Source organism: Ascaphus truei, chromosome 1 (genome assembly GCF_040206685.1).
Source record: "Ascaphus truei isolate aAscTru1 chromosome 1, aAscTru1.hap1, whole genome shotgun sequence".
In the NCBI taxonomy this organism is placed as follows: domain Eukaryota; kingdom Metazoa; phylum Chordata; class Amphibia; order Anura; family Ascaphidae; genus Ascaphus; species Ascaphus truei.
Genome location: NC_134483.1, coordinates 400693065 through 400711794, shown reverse-complemented (window position 1 = coordinate 400711794; position 18730 = coordinate 400693065). Strand labels below are relative to the sequence as shown.

General features: G+C 41.6%; 1 protein-coding gene across 1 annotated transcript in view; it reads right to left on the bottom strand.

The window, feature by feature from the left end:
• The window catches only part of CTSO (cathepsin O), a 46053-nt gene that overhangs the window by 19656 nt on the left and 7667 nt on the right, over positions 1 to 18730 (bottom strand). The window contains exons 4-7 of the mRNA XM_075612704.1: positions 17340 to 17507; positions 11771 to 11892; positions 6531 to 6694; positions 5690 to 5782 (exon numbers count right to left, since the gene is read on the bottom strand). Coding sequence (XP_075468819.1) covers positions 5690 to 5782; positions 6531 to 6694; positions 11771 to 11892; positions 17340 to 17507 — 547 coding nt within the window. The remainder of the gene's footprint in view (positions 1 to 5689; positions 5783 to 6530; positions 6695 to 11770; positions 11893 to 17339; positions 17508 to 18730) is intronic.

Below are 18730 nucleotides of genomic sequence, written 5' to 3'. Positions count from 1 at the left end.
CAAAAAAAAAAAAAAAACAAGAGTTACATCTCAGACTCTACAGGCCTCAGTTAGCACGTTAAATGTTAAAGTTCATGACAGTACAATTAGAAAAAGACTGAACAAGTATGGTTTGTTTGGAAGGGTTGCCAGGAGAAAGCCTCTTCTCTCTAAAAAGAACATGGCAGCATGGCATAGCTGAAATTGGGTCATGCAATGATCCCAAGCACACCAGCAAATCTACAACAGAATGGCTGAAAAAGAAAATAATCAAGGTATTGCAATGGACCAGTCAAAGTCCAGACCTCAACCCGATTGAAATGCTGTGGCTGGACCTTAATGAACTGAAGTAACGTTGTAAAGAAGAGTGGGCCAAAATTCCTCCACAACGATGTGAGAGGCTGATAAAGTCATGCAGAAAACGATTACTTCAAGTTATTGCTGCTAAAGGTGGTTCTACAAGCTATTGAATCATAAGGTGTACTTAGTTTTTCACATATGGCTTCTCCATTTTGGCTTTATTTTTGTTAAATAAATCATGACACGGTGTACTATGTCTTGTGTTGTTGTTCATCTGAGGTTGTATTTACCTAATTTTAAGACCTGCTAAGGAACAGATGATTGTTATTATGTCCTGATATGTAAAACCATAGAATTTAAAGAGGGTGTACTTTCTTTATCACACAACTATACATGTGGATTGTCTACATAGCCAAAGTATCTAGGCTAAGTAAGATTTGGACTCCATACCTGGTATGTGAATATATCTGAATGGAATTGATATAGACACTTTATCAAGTATACTAACAAACATGGCAGAATTAGAGATCTGTTGTTTTGAAATCCACCCTTTGATAAAAAAGTTCATTTATGACCTTAAGGGGGGATATGAAGATAGGATGATTTCAAGTCTAAATATTAATTATGCTATATATATATACATATATATTCAGCATGTAACTGGTTAAAATAAGAGATGTAGTATTAAGTTAGAAATTATATTAGAGAATGATTAGCTGCCTCTGCAAAGATAAAAAGTTATATCAGGCTGAAGACAGGCAGATGTAGAAATGTTTTGTTTGATTTTAGAAACTTGGTATGTTTAATGTCTGCTTAGTTTAATAGTATATGGTAAAGAGTTTGGATTCAAAGGTTACTTAAATAGTTAGTAAAAGACAATACAATAGAGATAAATCAAAAGATTAGGAACATAGGATTAACTATAGTTACTTAGTGACAGAACAAAGAGGGTCTTCTACATCAAAGTCTAAAGTAAGAAACAGCTTCTAATGATTATTAACTAAGAATATTTTGGGCTGACAGTGAGAAAAACATGTACAGTATTGTGGAAATATCTAAAGAGTGTATCTGGATTTATAGAATTCAGAATCATTGAACATCACCAAGCTAAGAACAGCTAACAATTCTCCACTCCATAACTAAATTCTATATGCCTGAATGACGTAACCGACTGAAATGATGCTGTAACAGATGTTTTTTATCGTCTCTAAATAAATTGTGAAAAGGATAGTGCCATGGACTACTTGATATACATTGAAAGCTGGGTGTCAGAGTCTTCCTAGACATCCTGCTCCCAGCCATAGTTCCTTTCTCTGTTCACCGGGTCTGCTGCTGTTTTCGGTCTGCTCTGGGGTTCCTCTGTCTGTCTCCGTGTTGCTCCAATCCTCTGTCCTTATAGTTTCCTGTTCCTCCCTTGCCTTTTTTTTGTGTGTCCAGACTCGCTCTGCCCTGAACTGTTTATGTTCCTGTTTGAGTCCTCTTCATATTAAAGGCCCTTGCTCTTGAACTAGATTGCCCCTGTCTGTTTCCTGCTAGCAAGTCCCAGTCCTGTTCCCTAGTCTAAGTCCATGCTCCCTAGTCTCAATTTGAGCTCCCCTGTCCTGCTCCTGCCTTCCTGTTGCCAACCCTGCCCATGACCACGACGATCCCGCTTGCTGCCTCCCACCCAACCCTGCTTGTGACCCTGACGATCCTGCTTGCTGCCTGCCACCGAACCCTGCTTGTGACCACGACGATCATGCTTGCTGCCTGCCACCGAACCATGCTTGTGACCCCAACTATCTGTGCCTGCTCCCTGCTGTTCCAGCCACCGAGGTCCTACCTGCTCCAGGAGTCTCCATGTGACAATGAGACATTCATTTCCACCCATTTAATGAAGATTAATCTTTACATGTGCTGTGATATATATATATATACATACATACACACATACATAATATATATATATATATATATATATATATATACATATACACAATATATATATATATATATATATATATATATATATATATATATATATACATATACACAATATATATATATATATATATATATATATATATATATATATATATATATATATATATATATATATAGTGTTCGACAAATCACCAAAAATCTACTCGCCCAACCAAAAAATCTACTCGCCACCTAGTCCCGCCCCTAACCCCGCCCCTAGTCCCGCCCCCAATCCCGCTTTAAAATAAAATATATAAATAAAATACATTTAATAAATTCCTAGTCAGAACAACATTCGTTTTTGACAAATGTATTTATTACATTATACTACAATTAGTCCTTGTTACGTGTGTGTGTGTGTAAGTGTGTAAATGTCGGATCTAGAAATAAAAGCCACAGGTGAATGACTAGTTTCCTGAACCCCTTAACCAGTGTCTGGATGTCCCCGCTTCACAATATCTAAAGCAGCAATCCCGCCTGGGATCTTACCTGATCCGCAGTCCCTCAATGTCCAGGTACCTCATTCCTGCAATGTTATACATTGGAGGGGAGGTGTTCCCTACCTGTCTTCTGGGTTAGGGGGGGTTCCGATGTCTTCTGTGTGAAGCTTGAGTCAGATCTGAAAGAGAGGGGGGAGAGAAAAAGAGACAGAGGAGAGAGAGAGAAAAAGAGACAGAGGAGAGAGAGAGAAAAAGAGACAGAGGAGAGAGAAAAAGAGACAGAGGAGAGAGAAAAAGAGAAAGAGGGGGAGAGAGAGACCAGAGAGAGGGGAGACCAGAGAGAGACGGGGGAGACCAGAGAGAGACGGTGGAGACCAGAGAGAGATGGGGGAGACCAGAGAGAGACGGGGGAGACCAGAGAGAGAGGGGCAGGGGTGACTGACTGACCGGGGCAGGGGTGACTGACTGACCGGGGCAGGGGTGACTGACTGACCGGGGCAGGGGTGACTGACTGACCGGGGCAGGGGTGACTGACTGACCGGGGCAGGGGTGACTGACTGACCGGGGCAGGGGTGACTGACTGACCGGGGCAGGGGTGACTGACTGACCGGAGCAGGGGTGACTGACTGACCGGGGCAGGGGTGACTGACTGACCGGGGCAGGGTTGACTGACTGACCGGGGCAGGGGTGACTGACTGACCGGGGCAGGGGTGGGTGACTGACCGGGGCAGGGGTGGGTGACTGACCGGGGCAGGGGTGGGTGACTGACCGGGGCAGGGGTGGGTGACTGACCGGGGCAGGGGTGGGTGACTGACCGGGGCAGGGGTGGGTGACTGACAGGGGCAGGGGTGGGTGACTGACAGGGGCAGGGGTGGGTGACTGACCGGGGCAGGCGTGGGTGACTGACCGGGGCAGGGGTGGGTGACTGACCGGGGCAGGGGTGGGTGACTGACCGGGGCAGGGGTGGGTGACTGACCGGGGCAGGGGTGGGTGACTGATTGGGGGGGTTACCTCTGGTGTCACACATACTCCCATACACATTCTCCTATATATATATACATACACACACACACACACACACACACACACACACACTCCCACATACATACACACACTCCCACATACATACACACACTCCCACATATATACACACCCACACCCACATATATACACACACACACCCACATATATACACACACACATATATATACACACACACACACACACTCTCCCATGCCCACACACACTCACTCTCTCTACACACCTTTTGTAAAGGCCACGACCAGCACCACCACGCTCCCCCGCACATCTCCTGCTCCGCGGGGACATGAGGGGGCATCCCCCGCTCCCACATGAGGGGGCATCCCCCGCTCCCATCACCCGGCGCGCTCTCTGATGCGGAACCGGGGGGAAGCGGGGGGGGGGGGAAGCGGGGACATGAGGGGGCATCCCCCGCTCCCATCACCCGGCGCGCTCTCTGACGCGGGACCGAGGGGAAGCGGGCGGGGGGGGAAGCGGGGACATGAGGGGGCATCCCCCGCTCCCACATGAGGGGGCATCCCCTGCTCCCATCACCCGGCGCGCTCTCTGACGCGGGAGCAGGGGGAAGGAGGGGGGGGGAAGCGGGGACATCTCCCGCTCCCATCACCCGGCGCGCTCTCTGACGCGGGACCTGGGGGAAGCGGGGGGGAAAGCGGGGACATGAGGGGGCGTCCCCCTCTCCCACATGAGGGGGCATCCCCCGCTCCCATCACCCGGCGCGCTCTCTGACACGGGACCAGGGGGAAGCGGGGGGGGGGGGGAAGTGGGGACATGGACATGAGGGGGCATCTCCCGCTCCCATCACTATAACTGCGGGCAGCAGGAGCGCCGAGGAGGGGAGGGAGGTGGGGGAAGGCACAGATAATACTTACTGTGTCCTCCATCCTCCATGGAAAAAAAATGGCCGCTCGTTGGGGGCTGGCTCATATAGAGCCTGGCCGCGCGCCCACAAAGCCTGGGAGCGCACGCCAATCATCTGTCAGGTAGGGGGAGTTTTTTTTTTTTCAGCCAGCGCGAACGGGAAAATTTCAGCGCGAGCAGGGAAAATTTAAAAAAACAAAACACGTGTGCTGCTTGGGCCAATAGTTACTCGCCCGGGGGTTAAATCCACCCGCCCCGGGCGTGTAAATGTATAGGATTGTCGAACACTGTATATATATCTAGGTATTCTAGGTGAGTATTGCACTTACAATTTCCAAATGTAACTACCGGGTATCAATCAGAATTGAATCACTTTCCGAAACCTGTGTGTCCCCTTCAAAACGAATGGAGAGACATGCTCTGACATTGCAGCTCCCACAGGTCGATCCACATGGTGGAAGTGGAGTGACCCACGTGGTGGAAGTGGAATACATGTAATAAACCCCCTCCTCCAATTCACATAACTCTCCCTTGCCCAATACACATTACTGTCCCCTCCCCACTACACATATAACCCACCTCCTCCCCCAATATACATAATCACCCCCAATTACACAACACCCCCTCCCCCAATACACATAACCCTCTACACATTATAACCCCCATATACACAATACCACCCTTCACCCTACACACACACTAAAATGAACTAATCAGAATTACGGTTTTTATCTTAATCGTTTTAGATTCATTTCTGTCTTCAAGCATACTTTATTATTCAGGCATATACTGTACACTGGTTTTATCACACATACCCTTAAAACGGCAATCACAATTTTGTAAAAATTTTACTAGACCTGAAATGGGGTGGTCTCTCAGATGACGTGTCAACTTACTATTGGCCAACAGAGCGATTCTCAAGAACCAAGGGCTCCCCGGAAGTTGGGAAACAACAGATCCCCTCTGGGGGACATCTTCGCCCGGTTCAGTTAAGTAATAAAAGAAAACTCACTAAATTATTAAGCAGGAGGGCCTGCTGCTTTAAACATACAGTACTGTGACATTAATTTAAAATGGTCAAATATTGTAATTTATAGAAAACTTACCACATACATTTCCGCCCATTTTAATATAAACATATCCTTCTATACCCCAAGAGGTACCCCAAGAGTTCTTTACTATCCAGTATGGAGTGTCACCTAAAAAAAATCAGTACATTATTAGTTATACAACACACATACAGTAAAGTAACTGGCAACTTGGAATTTAAATATATACATGTATCTGTTACATTAACATTTTAATTCAGTTGATTACTGTAGATTAAAGAATCTTCAGGTAAGGAATTTCTCTCTCAACGTTAACTTTGTACATTTGTATAGTCGACAAAAAGAGAGAGATACAGACAGAGTTCTATTTTTAGTAGAGCATCATATTAGTTAGTTTGTTACTGCTTTGTGGCTATATTCAACTGTGTTTTAGAGTTTCCATATGTTGCTGCTGAAGCCGCTGGAAAACTGTGGTAATACTCACATCAGAAAAAATGTGAAAGCTATTTTTGGTCAACCCAAAAACTGCACAAATGCAAAACTAATATTACATTTACATATTAATAATGTCAATGACATAACATATTGAGCATACCCCAAAGCAATGTCAATTTGTACGTAAGAGTTGATATAAAATAAAAATGTTGGTGGTGAAATGTATGACTAAGTAAATAAACTTGTAACACACACACACACACACATAAATATATATATAAATAATTAATATTAATAATAATTATTATAATATTATATAATAATCATATTAATAATAATAATACATAATTTACACAAAATATATTAATTGAAAAAACCAAGAGACACATCATTTATTATTCCATAATAAAACTATGTTTTATGTTTATGTAGCATTATGATGCTTGGTTTAAATGTTATTCACCTGTTTTATCAAAACCAATGACTAGAACGGCATGGTTTGCTTCTCCACTGGAACAGTGGTGCTGTATTATACCGCCAAGGTAATCCTGCCAACTGACTGCATCGACTATCACTGCTAACGGACCAAGGTCAATCAGCATCTTCATCATTTCTTCTTCATAACCACTGGAATAAAAAAAAAATTATCTCAAAGATGAAAGATCTAAGAAAAAGATGTACATTTTCCAAAATAATGTAATTTCTGCAAGTTCTGGATGATGCCATACATGGGGGCACAATTTACCTTAAAAACAAACACAAAAAATGCTAGAGGGATTTTTTTTAGTTTAAATCACAGTATTGTTTTATATCACAAATAGTTTTAAATTAATGAAAAAAAATTGTTGTGAGCAATCCCAATCAATAATAAACAAATCTACAAATTATTCTGGGCAGAGAAAGGAATATGTTTCATGTTGTTAAGAATGTTACATTTGAAAGGATAGCAGCCATGATTTAGTGTGAGCATTTTAAAACAATGGTTGTCAAATCTGTCTTTTGAGACCCTGGCCGACACCAGGTTCATAGGATAATCAATGAATTTGCACTGATGCTGTATAAGCCTCCATGTACGAGTAGGCCACTCACAATGACATGGCTACAGCTGAGTAGAGCGTCACATAATCCCTTCCCTAGCAGGCACCTAAACCTCTATTGGGCCAACTCACCTTTCCATCCACAGACGAGCTTTCACAAGGGCAATCAATAATTTCCTCAGACTGACAATTACCCATACGGTGTTCATGATTAACCCTTAGTCAGCAGGAGTAACTCCAACTCAACATCAGCTAGCCTCATGCTGCACTGCTGTTCTGAGCAAATAGACCTCATCCCCGACCCTTAGCACCTTAGTCCTCTCACTAGATACAGGCATCTTGTTTTATGGATTTTAGATTTTGTTTGTGTACAGTTTTTTAAAGTGTTTATTAAAAGTTACTTTTCAGGTTCAATGCTACACACAATCACTCTGATGTTTTGTACATACTAGTTTCTTCTCAACTCTGAATGCACGCCATTAATAGGTATCTTTGTCAGCGTGTTTCAATAGTATTATCTACCTACCTATTGGTATGCACACCCCCCCACTGTGGATTTGAGTTAACCCATTATCACCCAGTATCTCTGAGTGTGTTGAGTCTTGAGCAGACTTCCCTCTCCTTTGTTGTTCAAGTTTGATGGCCAATGTTATCATCCTTGATTAGCAAAATATTGGTCTTGTATAATTGAAGACTTATTAGTAAATCAAAATTGATACTTCACCTTTTACAACACAGTGCTAAATTACACGATTCAGATAAGCAGATACTTAGTAGAAATCTTCACAGATATCTAAACTATATGTACAGTGCTGTGCAGATTCCAAGTTATTGAGTTGAAATCTTTCAAGTTATTGAGTTGAAATGTACTTCCTGCATTATGTTACTCAAATGAAACATGGTAATATCTGTCCAAATTTTTATTATAATGTTTCTGCCAATTCAGGATAAATGAATAAAAGGTGTATCAGGAAATAAAAATTGCCCTTCCAAAATATTCACTGTAGAATGCATAGCTAAATGAGTGTGATAGGAGACAAACAATTGTTGCATGAGATTTTAATTCAGGCACCTTTCCAAAAATGTGTAGCTATTGGCTAGGCATAAATTAGATGACTCAATATTCTGACCTGAAGAAAGGTCTACAGAACCAAAAAGGGCCTGCAATAAAGGCTTTCATTAGAATAGGGAGAAGGTTGCACATGAAGAACTTTTTCTAACTGCATGCACTGCTCTATTAGTGGTAAAAAATGATATACAGATGTAGCTTACTAGGACTTACTGTGCATGTTGCCGCTGCTGCCGCCACTGCGGTCCCATGATCACAGCGATCGCAGCCTGGACGGATTAATGCTGCGGGGGTCCAATCTTGAAACACAATCACGGGACCCTCCGAAGCACAATCACGGGAGACTCTGATCCCAGCGCCGGAAACCTTTGCTTGTTAGGCCGCTGAGCTGGGGACAGTATTTTTTGCTAAATCTGTATATTACCTGTAAATATTCATGATGTTTTTGGAAGCTCTGGATTCAGCTATATATGCATGAATTTCAGGCAAAAGGTGACACAGTGTGCTCATTTGCATGTTATTTCCCAGAATCCCTTGCTGCAGTGGAAGCACTGTATGCTAGGTGATAATGGTGAAAGGCGGGGTTGCAGACCTGTCTAAGACATGTGAATGTGCTCACAAGTGATCTTTTTATTTGCTATATGCTAAACGGTGGAGAATTATTGTCGCCTTTTTCATCCACAATAACTTAAAATGTGTATGATATATTAAAAAACAAATACTCAATACTGTTCGGTTGCTAACGAAACGCTTTTATTTGTGTGAGCTTTCGAGATACACTGATCTCTTCTTCGGGCGATTTTACAATGGATAAGGCAAGAAAGATTTACTTTAAAACAGCCTGGAATGTTATCTGTGGATGAAACCTATCTCTCCCCCTGTGCAGTATGTGATTTATGACTTTAGGTGTTAAATGGTCCCTGAATGTTTAGGATGTAAGCGTGTGTGTAAATATAAATTATAAAGTGCCCACAGTGTATACAGCGCTTTACAAAAGGTGTGTGTGGAGGGAGAGTGCAAGTGTACTGCAAGTTTAAGGCATTTCTGCATTGACTAATGACCCATCGGATTAACACAGCAGGGGTCCCTGGCAGTCCCATTCAGTTTGAATGGGACTGCCAGGGACCCCCGCTGTTAATCTGATGGGCCATTAGTCAATGCAGAAATGCCTTAAACACGATCCAGCATGTACCTGGGTCTTTTTGGCCACTGGGTTGTGTTAGAATAACTGTCGGCAATACAGTATACACTCTCCCTCCACACACACCTTTTGTAAAGGACTGTATACACTGTGGGCACTTTATACATTTATATTTACACACACACACACACACACACACACTCTTACATCATAAACATTTTACAATTTTGTGGTTGTATCCACGGTTTATGAAATCCAATCTCAAAGCTGTAATCCGCTGGCCTCTTTCTGCTGTGCTTGAGCATATCCGGTTGAATCATATGGCTTGACTGTAGATGGTTGCATGCTTAGTGTGTGTGGGGTGGGAGATGTTGTCCCTCAAATAGCTGGCTCTGTCTGTAGGTTTGCGGTATATAGAGGTCTGTAGTTGGTTGCTCTTTATAGTAATGGTGGTGTCTTGGAAATCTACTTTGTCCGGGGAATGGGTGAGTTTGAGGTTGATGGTTGGGTAGACGTATTGAAGTTCTCATGGAACTGTATGAGGTCCTGTTCACCATACATAGAAATGTGCAGCCTGCGTTCCCTTTTCGAAAGGTTTTGTCTGTGTTGTTTTTCTCTGTCACCTTAAATTTGGCGTCGTTTTTGAGCGCAAATTGTAGCGCAACAATACTGTATGCATCAACACAGAAAATAGTACAATTCTAAAACATGCTAAATACTGTATAAATAATACATACAGTATGGTGTGAAAAACAATAACAAAATGCAATTTTTTTAATGCAAATGCATCAGTGCACACTTCTTGATAGTAAATAACCTCTATGTATGAAGGCGAAAGTGGTAGCGTTCTGGGACAAAACAAAATGCCCCAGATATATTGTATCAAAGAAAAAATCATAATAAATATGCCTTTCTATCAACAGATCAAATCAGTTGCACATATAGCCAAGAAATTAAATTGTATAACATAGCTACTGTATGATGCAATGTTACAACAAACCTAAACCAATGCATGCGACAATGGTAAGCTTTAAAAAAAATGTTAGTGTCGGGAATTAAATTAATAATTTATGAGAGACAGAGGACATTGACCACAGCAGTAGAAAGAATAAACACAGAAACTTTGGTGTGTTTTTTTAGATGACTGTTGACTATGTTATCATGTTTATCGTAAAGTAAATGTTCAGTGTCCTTCTACAAAAATATTTTTGAAACACCACAATCTATTTAAAAAAAAAATTAGTTTGAAAAAAAAAAATGTTTTGATACGTTACACTTATAATATTATTTTATAAATGATATTGAGGTAACAGTTTGTGCTTGTAGAACTGAAATTTGTTTTAATTTGCAAGGAATAAAAATAAAAATACCAAAACAACACCAAAAGCAAATAAATTCCATTAGGTTACTTTTTCAGTAAGCATTGTCTTTTGATTTCCCATTTTTCATGTGGATCCTATTCTGTTTCCAAATAGTAAAGAAGAAAAACAGGGAACTAAAGTAAAAATTGAATTGAAAGGGCCACCGTTGTATTTTATACTGTAGCTTAGCAAGAATTACTGAATCGTCGAAAACACAGCAACATTCTTTCCAACATACAATAATAAACTAGATGGAAGATCTCCTGACACGCAAAAAAAAAAATGAGAGCACTGCTCCAGAAAAAGCAGGGAACAAAACTGGAATTGCTAATAAAAATAGGTTTTATTCACGGAACCACTTGGCAACAGTGCAGTCACAAAAATAGTAGTCCTCTAACATGTTTCACGCTCTAGGCGCTTTATCAAAGACTCCAGGGAGTAGCAGTGTAAATAAAGAGATAAAGTGTTTCAGTGTACCTGTCATTAAATATGTCTCTTTGGTATATATCTCATTGAGATACATGGGTATATCACTTATCAGGATCTGCTTCACCTATCGAGCAATTACGTTTAAACACTGGATGAGGTGTTACTGTACATTGCTGAATGCATTCACATTACAGAATAAAAATACTTGTTGCTAACTGGGGCTGCAGCTTCCATAGCTTCACTGATGGCTTACGATTTGTTATTCTAGTCAATTCTTCCTCATATTCATTATGTTAAGAAGCCTCTTTCAGTTACATTTAATTCAATAGGGCTACAGTTTCTGCTACAATCTTGACTCAAAAACATTACAAAGGTCATGATGGCACGTAAACCCCTCCCCTCCAAAAGATTTTCCATGAAACAAATGCTTGAACCCTATACAAGTGAAAGACAAATTAATTTATCAGCATTTTCCTTACAAAATCTCCCTGAAATTGTTCATGTGTGTTGGCCAATATGGCAGTCGACAAATGTAAGAAACACCTGATCTTTTTCTGGGACACTGACAAAATTCCACATGTACAGTACAGACTTTAAACATAAATATTTAATCATTTCCACACTTTTTCTCTTTCGAAAAAAGTAAACAGAAAATAAAATGATTACCTGAAGTCGTATTCTTCATATCCTTTTATGGAAACGCCAAAATCTGAGCCAGGAAAATAAGTACAGTATCCTGTGTGTGCCTTAAAGGTGTATTTTGAGTTCCGCACAAGTTTTATTCGAGTCTACGGGAACACAAGATAAATATTCACTGTTACATTAGTTTATCACCTAGCTAGAACCTTTGCTCGAGTAAAAATGAAACTTAATACAAATATATTTTTTTAGGTATATGGTAACTGCACCACATGTATGCAAAAATAAACATTGTATTCATTCAAATTGATTTTTTTTCCTTTGATACATCTGGTGCATTGTCTTGCATCAGAAATGCACAATATTTGCTATATATATATATATATATATATATATATATATATACACACAATATGGGTTACCGCAATCCCAAGGTACCTGCCTTTAAAGTCAATGGTAGGATTGCTGTGCGTCACCGCTTAGTGACTTCTGCCAATAGAGCCATGGGGCATCACATTTCCCTTGATAATATATGCCCCGAAGTATCAAGGACAAAGTGGTGTCATTGTGGAGGAAAAAAAAAATCTGCATCAAACTATTTCCTTATTTAAAGGAAATAATAATAAGTAATAATTATTTTAAAAGAAAATAGGATTTTTTTTATGTGATAATTTGTATATGGGGAAAATACCCTATGGGCATAAGGAAAAAATTATGCAAATCTGGTTCAAAACAATTGCACCAGATGTACAGTATCAAAGATATTTTTTTTCTATCGCTTTATTGGGATTTGTTTCTTTAATGCATTTGGTGCAGTTTTGTGCCCCAGAATTGCACAACGTTTGCCCTGATACCTGAGGAAGGTATCAAAAGTTTTTAAAAAAAAAGTGCAAATAAAATTTGTTTTTACACATTGCTCCATTTTCTACTTGCATGTACGTCAAAGGTATCAAAGTATTTATTGTCATACCTGGCAGAATATTTTAAAGGAAATACAAGATACAAAAGTGACACAGGGAGTCACAGAGTTTGCTACATCTCATTGCAATCTGTGTGCTATGTAACTCCTCCCTAACGCCTCCTGTCACTCCACAAATCGCAAGGTGACGCAAGGTGGAGCAAAGACCTTGATACATTGACGCAAAGAGACAAGATGAAACTGACGCAATTTGGGCACATTTTGCTCCAAATTTGCTAAGATTCACCCCCTCCATAGACCCGTATACCCCACATATATCAACTAAAAAGTGCTGTAGTTCTGGGGCAAAAAAACATCCCTACGCCCAGTGGTGTAGCTAGACATGCATGGCCCCCCTGGGCAAACATTTTTTCAGGGCCCCATTATAAGCGCTCTCCCCCTCCTCCAGCTCTCCGCCCCCCCACCCCCTACTCCAGTTCTCCGAATCTCCTCCTCCATTCCTACCTGTGGGACAGGGTGGTAATAGAGGCAGGCGGGGGAGGTGATGGTACGCGACAGTGGGCCGCCAGTGTTAAGCAGAAGAGCAGCCGGCAAAGGAGTTAGGAGTTGCACGGAGGCAGAGTAGGATGGCTAAGGAGGAGTGTGCTGTAGCAGCATAGACACGTGGAGTAAGAAAGACTTCTGGGTCGGACCGCTGGGGCGCGCTTCTCCCTGGCCGTCCTGCTCTGCCTCCATGCAACTCCTTAGGCTACGGCCCCGGTGGTAATGACTGCATGCAAGCTGGAGTGCCAGGGGGCGCATGCACCCATTTAAGCTGTGACCCGTGGTCTGCGTCTGTGCTTTCAGAGCAGAGCAGGAGATACGTTGGGGGAGGGGGAGGGGGGGGTCACTGCCATGCCGTCATGTGGCTAGTTCGCCCTCATTGTTTGAACCACCACGTGACTTAGATAAAGGCTCAACCGCCGCGCCAAAAGACAAAAATCTTTCTTTTGGCCAAGGCCGTTGCGCATCGCGGCTTGTGACGCATGCACACATGCAAACAGGGGCCTGCCCCATAGAGGGCTGTGCCTTGTGTGCGACGCGCACGCCGTAGCGTGAGCTGCAGTGGCCACTGGGGACCTGGCTTAACTTCTCTGCTGGCTCGTCTTCTGCTTAACACTGGCGGCCCGTTACTTTTTGTCCTTCTGATAAGAGTTTGTTTGGTTTCAGCAAACGTTGTCCTTCTATTAAATAGCTTAATGTTGTGTCAAAACATGACAACAACTGACCATAGCCAATACCCATACACGGTAGTTGCTCAGAAAGAAACAAGTAACAGTATATTAGCTTGCTGTGTGCTTATGAGATATTATTAAAACAAAAATGATAATGCATTTTTAAATTGTTTTCTACTTTAATCGATTTGGGTTTAAAAAATTTTTTTTCAGTAAGGCCCAGATACATCAAATCCTGTATAAATGTGAGTTAATATTGCACCTGGTAAAAACAATCAAACAAAAAAACCACGTATCTTGTTACCACAATTTTAAGATGAAAATTGCGGTAATAATTTGCCAGATGCGATATTTTATCCAATAGTCATAATGTGAGAATTAAAGCGACTGTTAACAATGCGTTAATTACAGCATCGCGATTCTTTTAAAAATATTTCTATCATAGGTTTCTGTAATATCTATAAGTTACCAAGGTATGCCGCAGGCACCAAAGGGGTTAAAGCAGCAATCCAAGCTCCAAGGGGAGAATTTATTTTTTGCATAGGATTGAAGCAGGCGGTTTACGGAGCTGAACACCGTTCATTTCAGCTCCGGGGACCCTCTGCTTCAAGAACTACAGACCCTCCGTATGGGGTGCCGGTAGCAGCTCCGGATGGGCTAGCTGGGGTTTAAAGTTTAAAGCTCCTGCATGACATTGGACCCGACTTACTACAATCTAGGTTCCTACGACTTGGTGCCCCAGCCATTGCCAAACCAATTGCGTCGATAGTCAACTCTATCCTGTCTGCAGGCCATATCCCTAAGACCTGGAAAACTGCCAGAGTTGTCCCAATCTTCAAAAGTGGGGACAAAAACACTGTCTCAAACTACAGGCCAATCTCACTTCTCCCAATTCTATCCAAAGTTATGGAAAAATGTGTCCACTCCCAATTAAGCGAGTTCTACACCAAGACAAATTTCCCTAGCCAATTCCAGTCTGGGTTTCGTCCCAAACACTCCACCGTAACTACCCTGCTAAAAGTTTGCAATGAAATCCAGTGTGGAATGGAACGGGGACAACTCACTGGTGCAGTATTCCTAGATTTTGCAAAGGCTTTTGACACAGTTGATCATGCTATCCTGCTTAACAAACTCCAGAGCTCTGGAATAGGGAAACATGCTTTAAACTGGTTTCAGTCCTACCTATCAGGAAGATCCCAACATGTGTCCATCTCAGGCTCTAACTCCAACCCCCTGGATATCACCTGTGGTGTCCCGCAAGGCTCTGTTCTGGGGCCCCTACTCTTCTCAGTGTTCATTAATGATCTTCCCACAGCTTGTAAGGAAGCCTCAATACACATGTATGCAGATGACACAATCCTGTATGCACACAGCCATAGCCTCTCTGACCTTCAACACATACTTCAGTCTGACTTTTTGAGACTCGAAAACTGGATTTCCCAAAACAAACTGTTTTTAAACACTGACAAGACTGTAACAATGGTATTTGGGACCAAGACTAAATTTGTAAAGCTTCCAGTGACTGAGCTCCTGATTAGAACCAACACTAAAACCACCCTAACACCTGTCACTAGTTTTAAATACCTGGGCTTATGGTTTGACTCCCACTTAACATTCGGGATGCACATTGATACCCTGACAACCAAGACCTATGCCAAACTAGGGGTACTTTACAGGAACAAATCCTCCCTAAGTCTCCTGGTCAGAAAGCGTATTGCACAGCAGATGCTAATGCCAATTATTGACTATGGAGACATAGTATATGGCTCGGCTCCTCAAACCCACCTTAGCAAACTTGACACCCTCTACAATTCAATTTGTCGTTTTGTTCTCCAATGCAACTACAACACACATCACTGCGAAATGCTCAAAGAACTAGATTGGTCATCACTAGAGTCTAGGCGCAAAGTTCACCTTTCCTGTCTCACCCTCAAATACTTTCTGGGCAAGCTACCCAGCTACCTGAACAAGCTCCTCACCCCAACCACATGCAGTACCTATCACCTGAGATCAGACTCCAAAAGACTATTCATGGTCCCAAGACTCAACAAAGTATCCGGACGTTCCTCCTTCTCCTTCCGTGCACCCCAAAACTGGAACAACCTACCAGAGACTCTCATATCCACCACCAGCTTAAGTTCTTTCAAATCTAAGGCTGTCTCACACTTTAATCTGGTCTGTAACTGTTTCATAAGCTCATAATATATATTTTCTTTAACTGTGCATGCAATGTCTTGTATATAAATGTATACCTTGTTCATTTATGTAACTGTATTTGTAACCATGTATTATTTGTTTTACTCTGTGCCCAGGACATACTTGAAAACGAGAGGTAACTCTCAATGTATTACTTCCTGGTAAAATATTTTATAAATAAATAAATAAATAAATAAATAAATTGGCTAATAGGAAGCCAAACATGATGATGTCACGGATGCCTATTGACCCGCAGGGCATGGGAGCTATGAAACTCTGCCATTACATGAACCCTGCTAGCCAAGCAGAGCGTCTACTGGCACCATATGCGGAGGTCTGTATCTCTAGAAGTCGGGGGTCCACGGAGCTGAAATTAGTGGGGTTCATCTCCGGAGACCCCCTTATTCAATCCTAGGTTAAAAATTGTCTACCTTGGTAGCCATGCAATGCTGTACCAACTGTTAAGGTAACCCAGGGGTTAACCCTTACCACCCCACACTCCCCAGGAGGCCTAACCACCCTTCCCAGTGCAACTACCCCTTTCACCAACCCCCTTACTCTCACCGCTTTCCCCACCAAACCTAACACCCACCCTCTATACTAATGGGAAATAGCCAATTAGCCATATATGGCTAATCAGGGTTTTCTCCAAAAAAAAAAAAGACTTAAAAAACCCGCTACCAAAAAAAAAAAAAAAAATACACTAACAACCCCCGTTGGATATCTTGGTTTCTAGTAAAGCATTGCTATGCCGTACTTTACTGACCGCTAAGGTATTCAAGGGGTTAGCCCCTACAATCCCCATCCCCTAGGCAGTGTAAACCACCCTCGCCAGGGCAATTATCTCCATCACCCACACACTTATTTCCACTGATCCCTCCAACAAACCTACCCCCCCCCCCCCCCCCCAACTAGACTAATGGCTCTATTAGCCAATGTCCATTGAAAAGCAATAACACATACATTTAAAATAAATATATACAAAAAAATTGACATTATAAAAATACAATCATTTAAATCCATTGATTGTCACTTTGGCTACCAAGGGACCTCAATTGGGGTCTAGATACCCACATTGGCAAACAATGCTGACCATTGCAAAACATTTTATTATGGCCCTAAGTATTTGCATATCATTTATAAAAATAAAAGTAACATGTTATGCTCAGATCTAGTTGATTAGAGTTATTAAAATATATTCAATACTAAATAATTCCAACACACTTTTGTGAAAAATTAAGTGACGTAAGAAAAACAAGTGAACAACCTGGTTTAACCAATTGAAAGCACTGAGAGTGGATCCACCATTGCAGCCATAATCCTTGTACGAACAGTCAATGACCTGTTGTACACTGAGTTCTTCCAGTAAATTTCCTCTGATTGCATAAGCAGATTCCACTGCCCCCACTATGCTAAAAGCCCAGCAACCTCCGCACTAAAAGGGAAAAGAAAAAGAAAACTATGAACATCACAGTTAAAAAATAATGTTATAAAAAATTGGGCACACTGTTACATCAGTGAAGAACTATCTTGTTTGCTATTTAAAAGGCGTCACAACCTACATCAGGTTCAGGAGATACATTTGTAAAAATAACCATATTGACATATATAACAATACTGAGGAGAATGGTATATAGACACAGTATACACTGAATCTACATTTTCATGTAATGGATTTGCAACATAAACTGCAAATGCATTTCTGATGCATTTACTTTGGAGAAGAGGATGGCTTCTCATATCTCTGCCAACACCTGTAGTGCAGCAACCCTCTTCCAAATGTATTCCTGGATTTCTCACCTTCTTTAAAAAAAAAAGTAGTTAAAAGAATGTGGGAAAGTCTTGGATCCCAGAAAGAGATTTGTTTTCCTGTTTACCTCTTTGCAGAAAATCTATTTTTTTTTACTGTTTACTTAAATTGCAACTGTGTAAATGGCGTACAATCCAGTCTATGTTCACACAGTCCTGGGGGAGCATGTAGGGAGGAAAGATAACAACACAAACAATCTAAGTGCAGGTGTAGTGCAACACTAGATGAATATCAGCTCGTATCTTGGCTCTATACTCAGCCAACTCACAGGATGCAAGATGTTTTAAAGCAGTGTCAGAAAATCCGTGGCAGTCAGATTTCAGCGTATCAGGTACAGATGTAACACCATGCAGAATGCTCAGGAGAGATGACCTCAGCAGTGAAAGATGGAATAAAGCTCCATAGCACAAATCAAATCGGATTAAAAAAAAAAACTTTTATATGTTTTTAGTGTAAAAAGCGCACTTAGAATAGTACAGTATAAAATGGGCATGTAACACTACCGAGTGTAGTGGAGAAGAAAATGGGCATGTAACACTACCGAGTGTAGTGGAGAAGAAAATGGGCATGTAACACTACCGAGTGTAGTGGAGAAGAAAATGGGCATGTAACACTACCGAGTGTAGTGGAGAAGAAAATGGGCATGTAACACTACCGAGTGTAGTGGAGAAGAAAATGGGCATGTAACACTACCGAGTGTAGTGGAGAAGAAAATGGGCATGTAACACTACCGAGTGTAGTGGAGAAGAAAATGGGCATGTAACACTACCGAGTGTAGTGGAGAAGCCACACAGCATACACGCTCACCGCCCCGCCTCCGTTGGACGTCCGCTATTCTTGCATAAGTC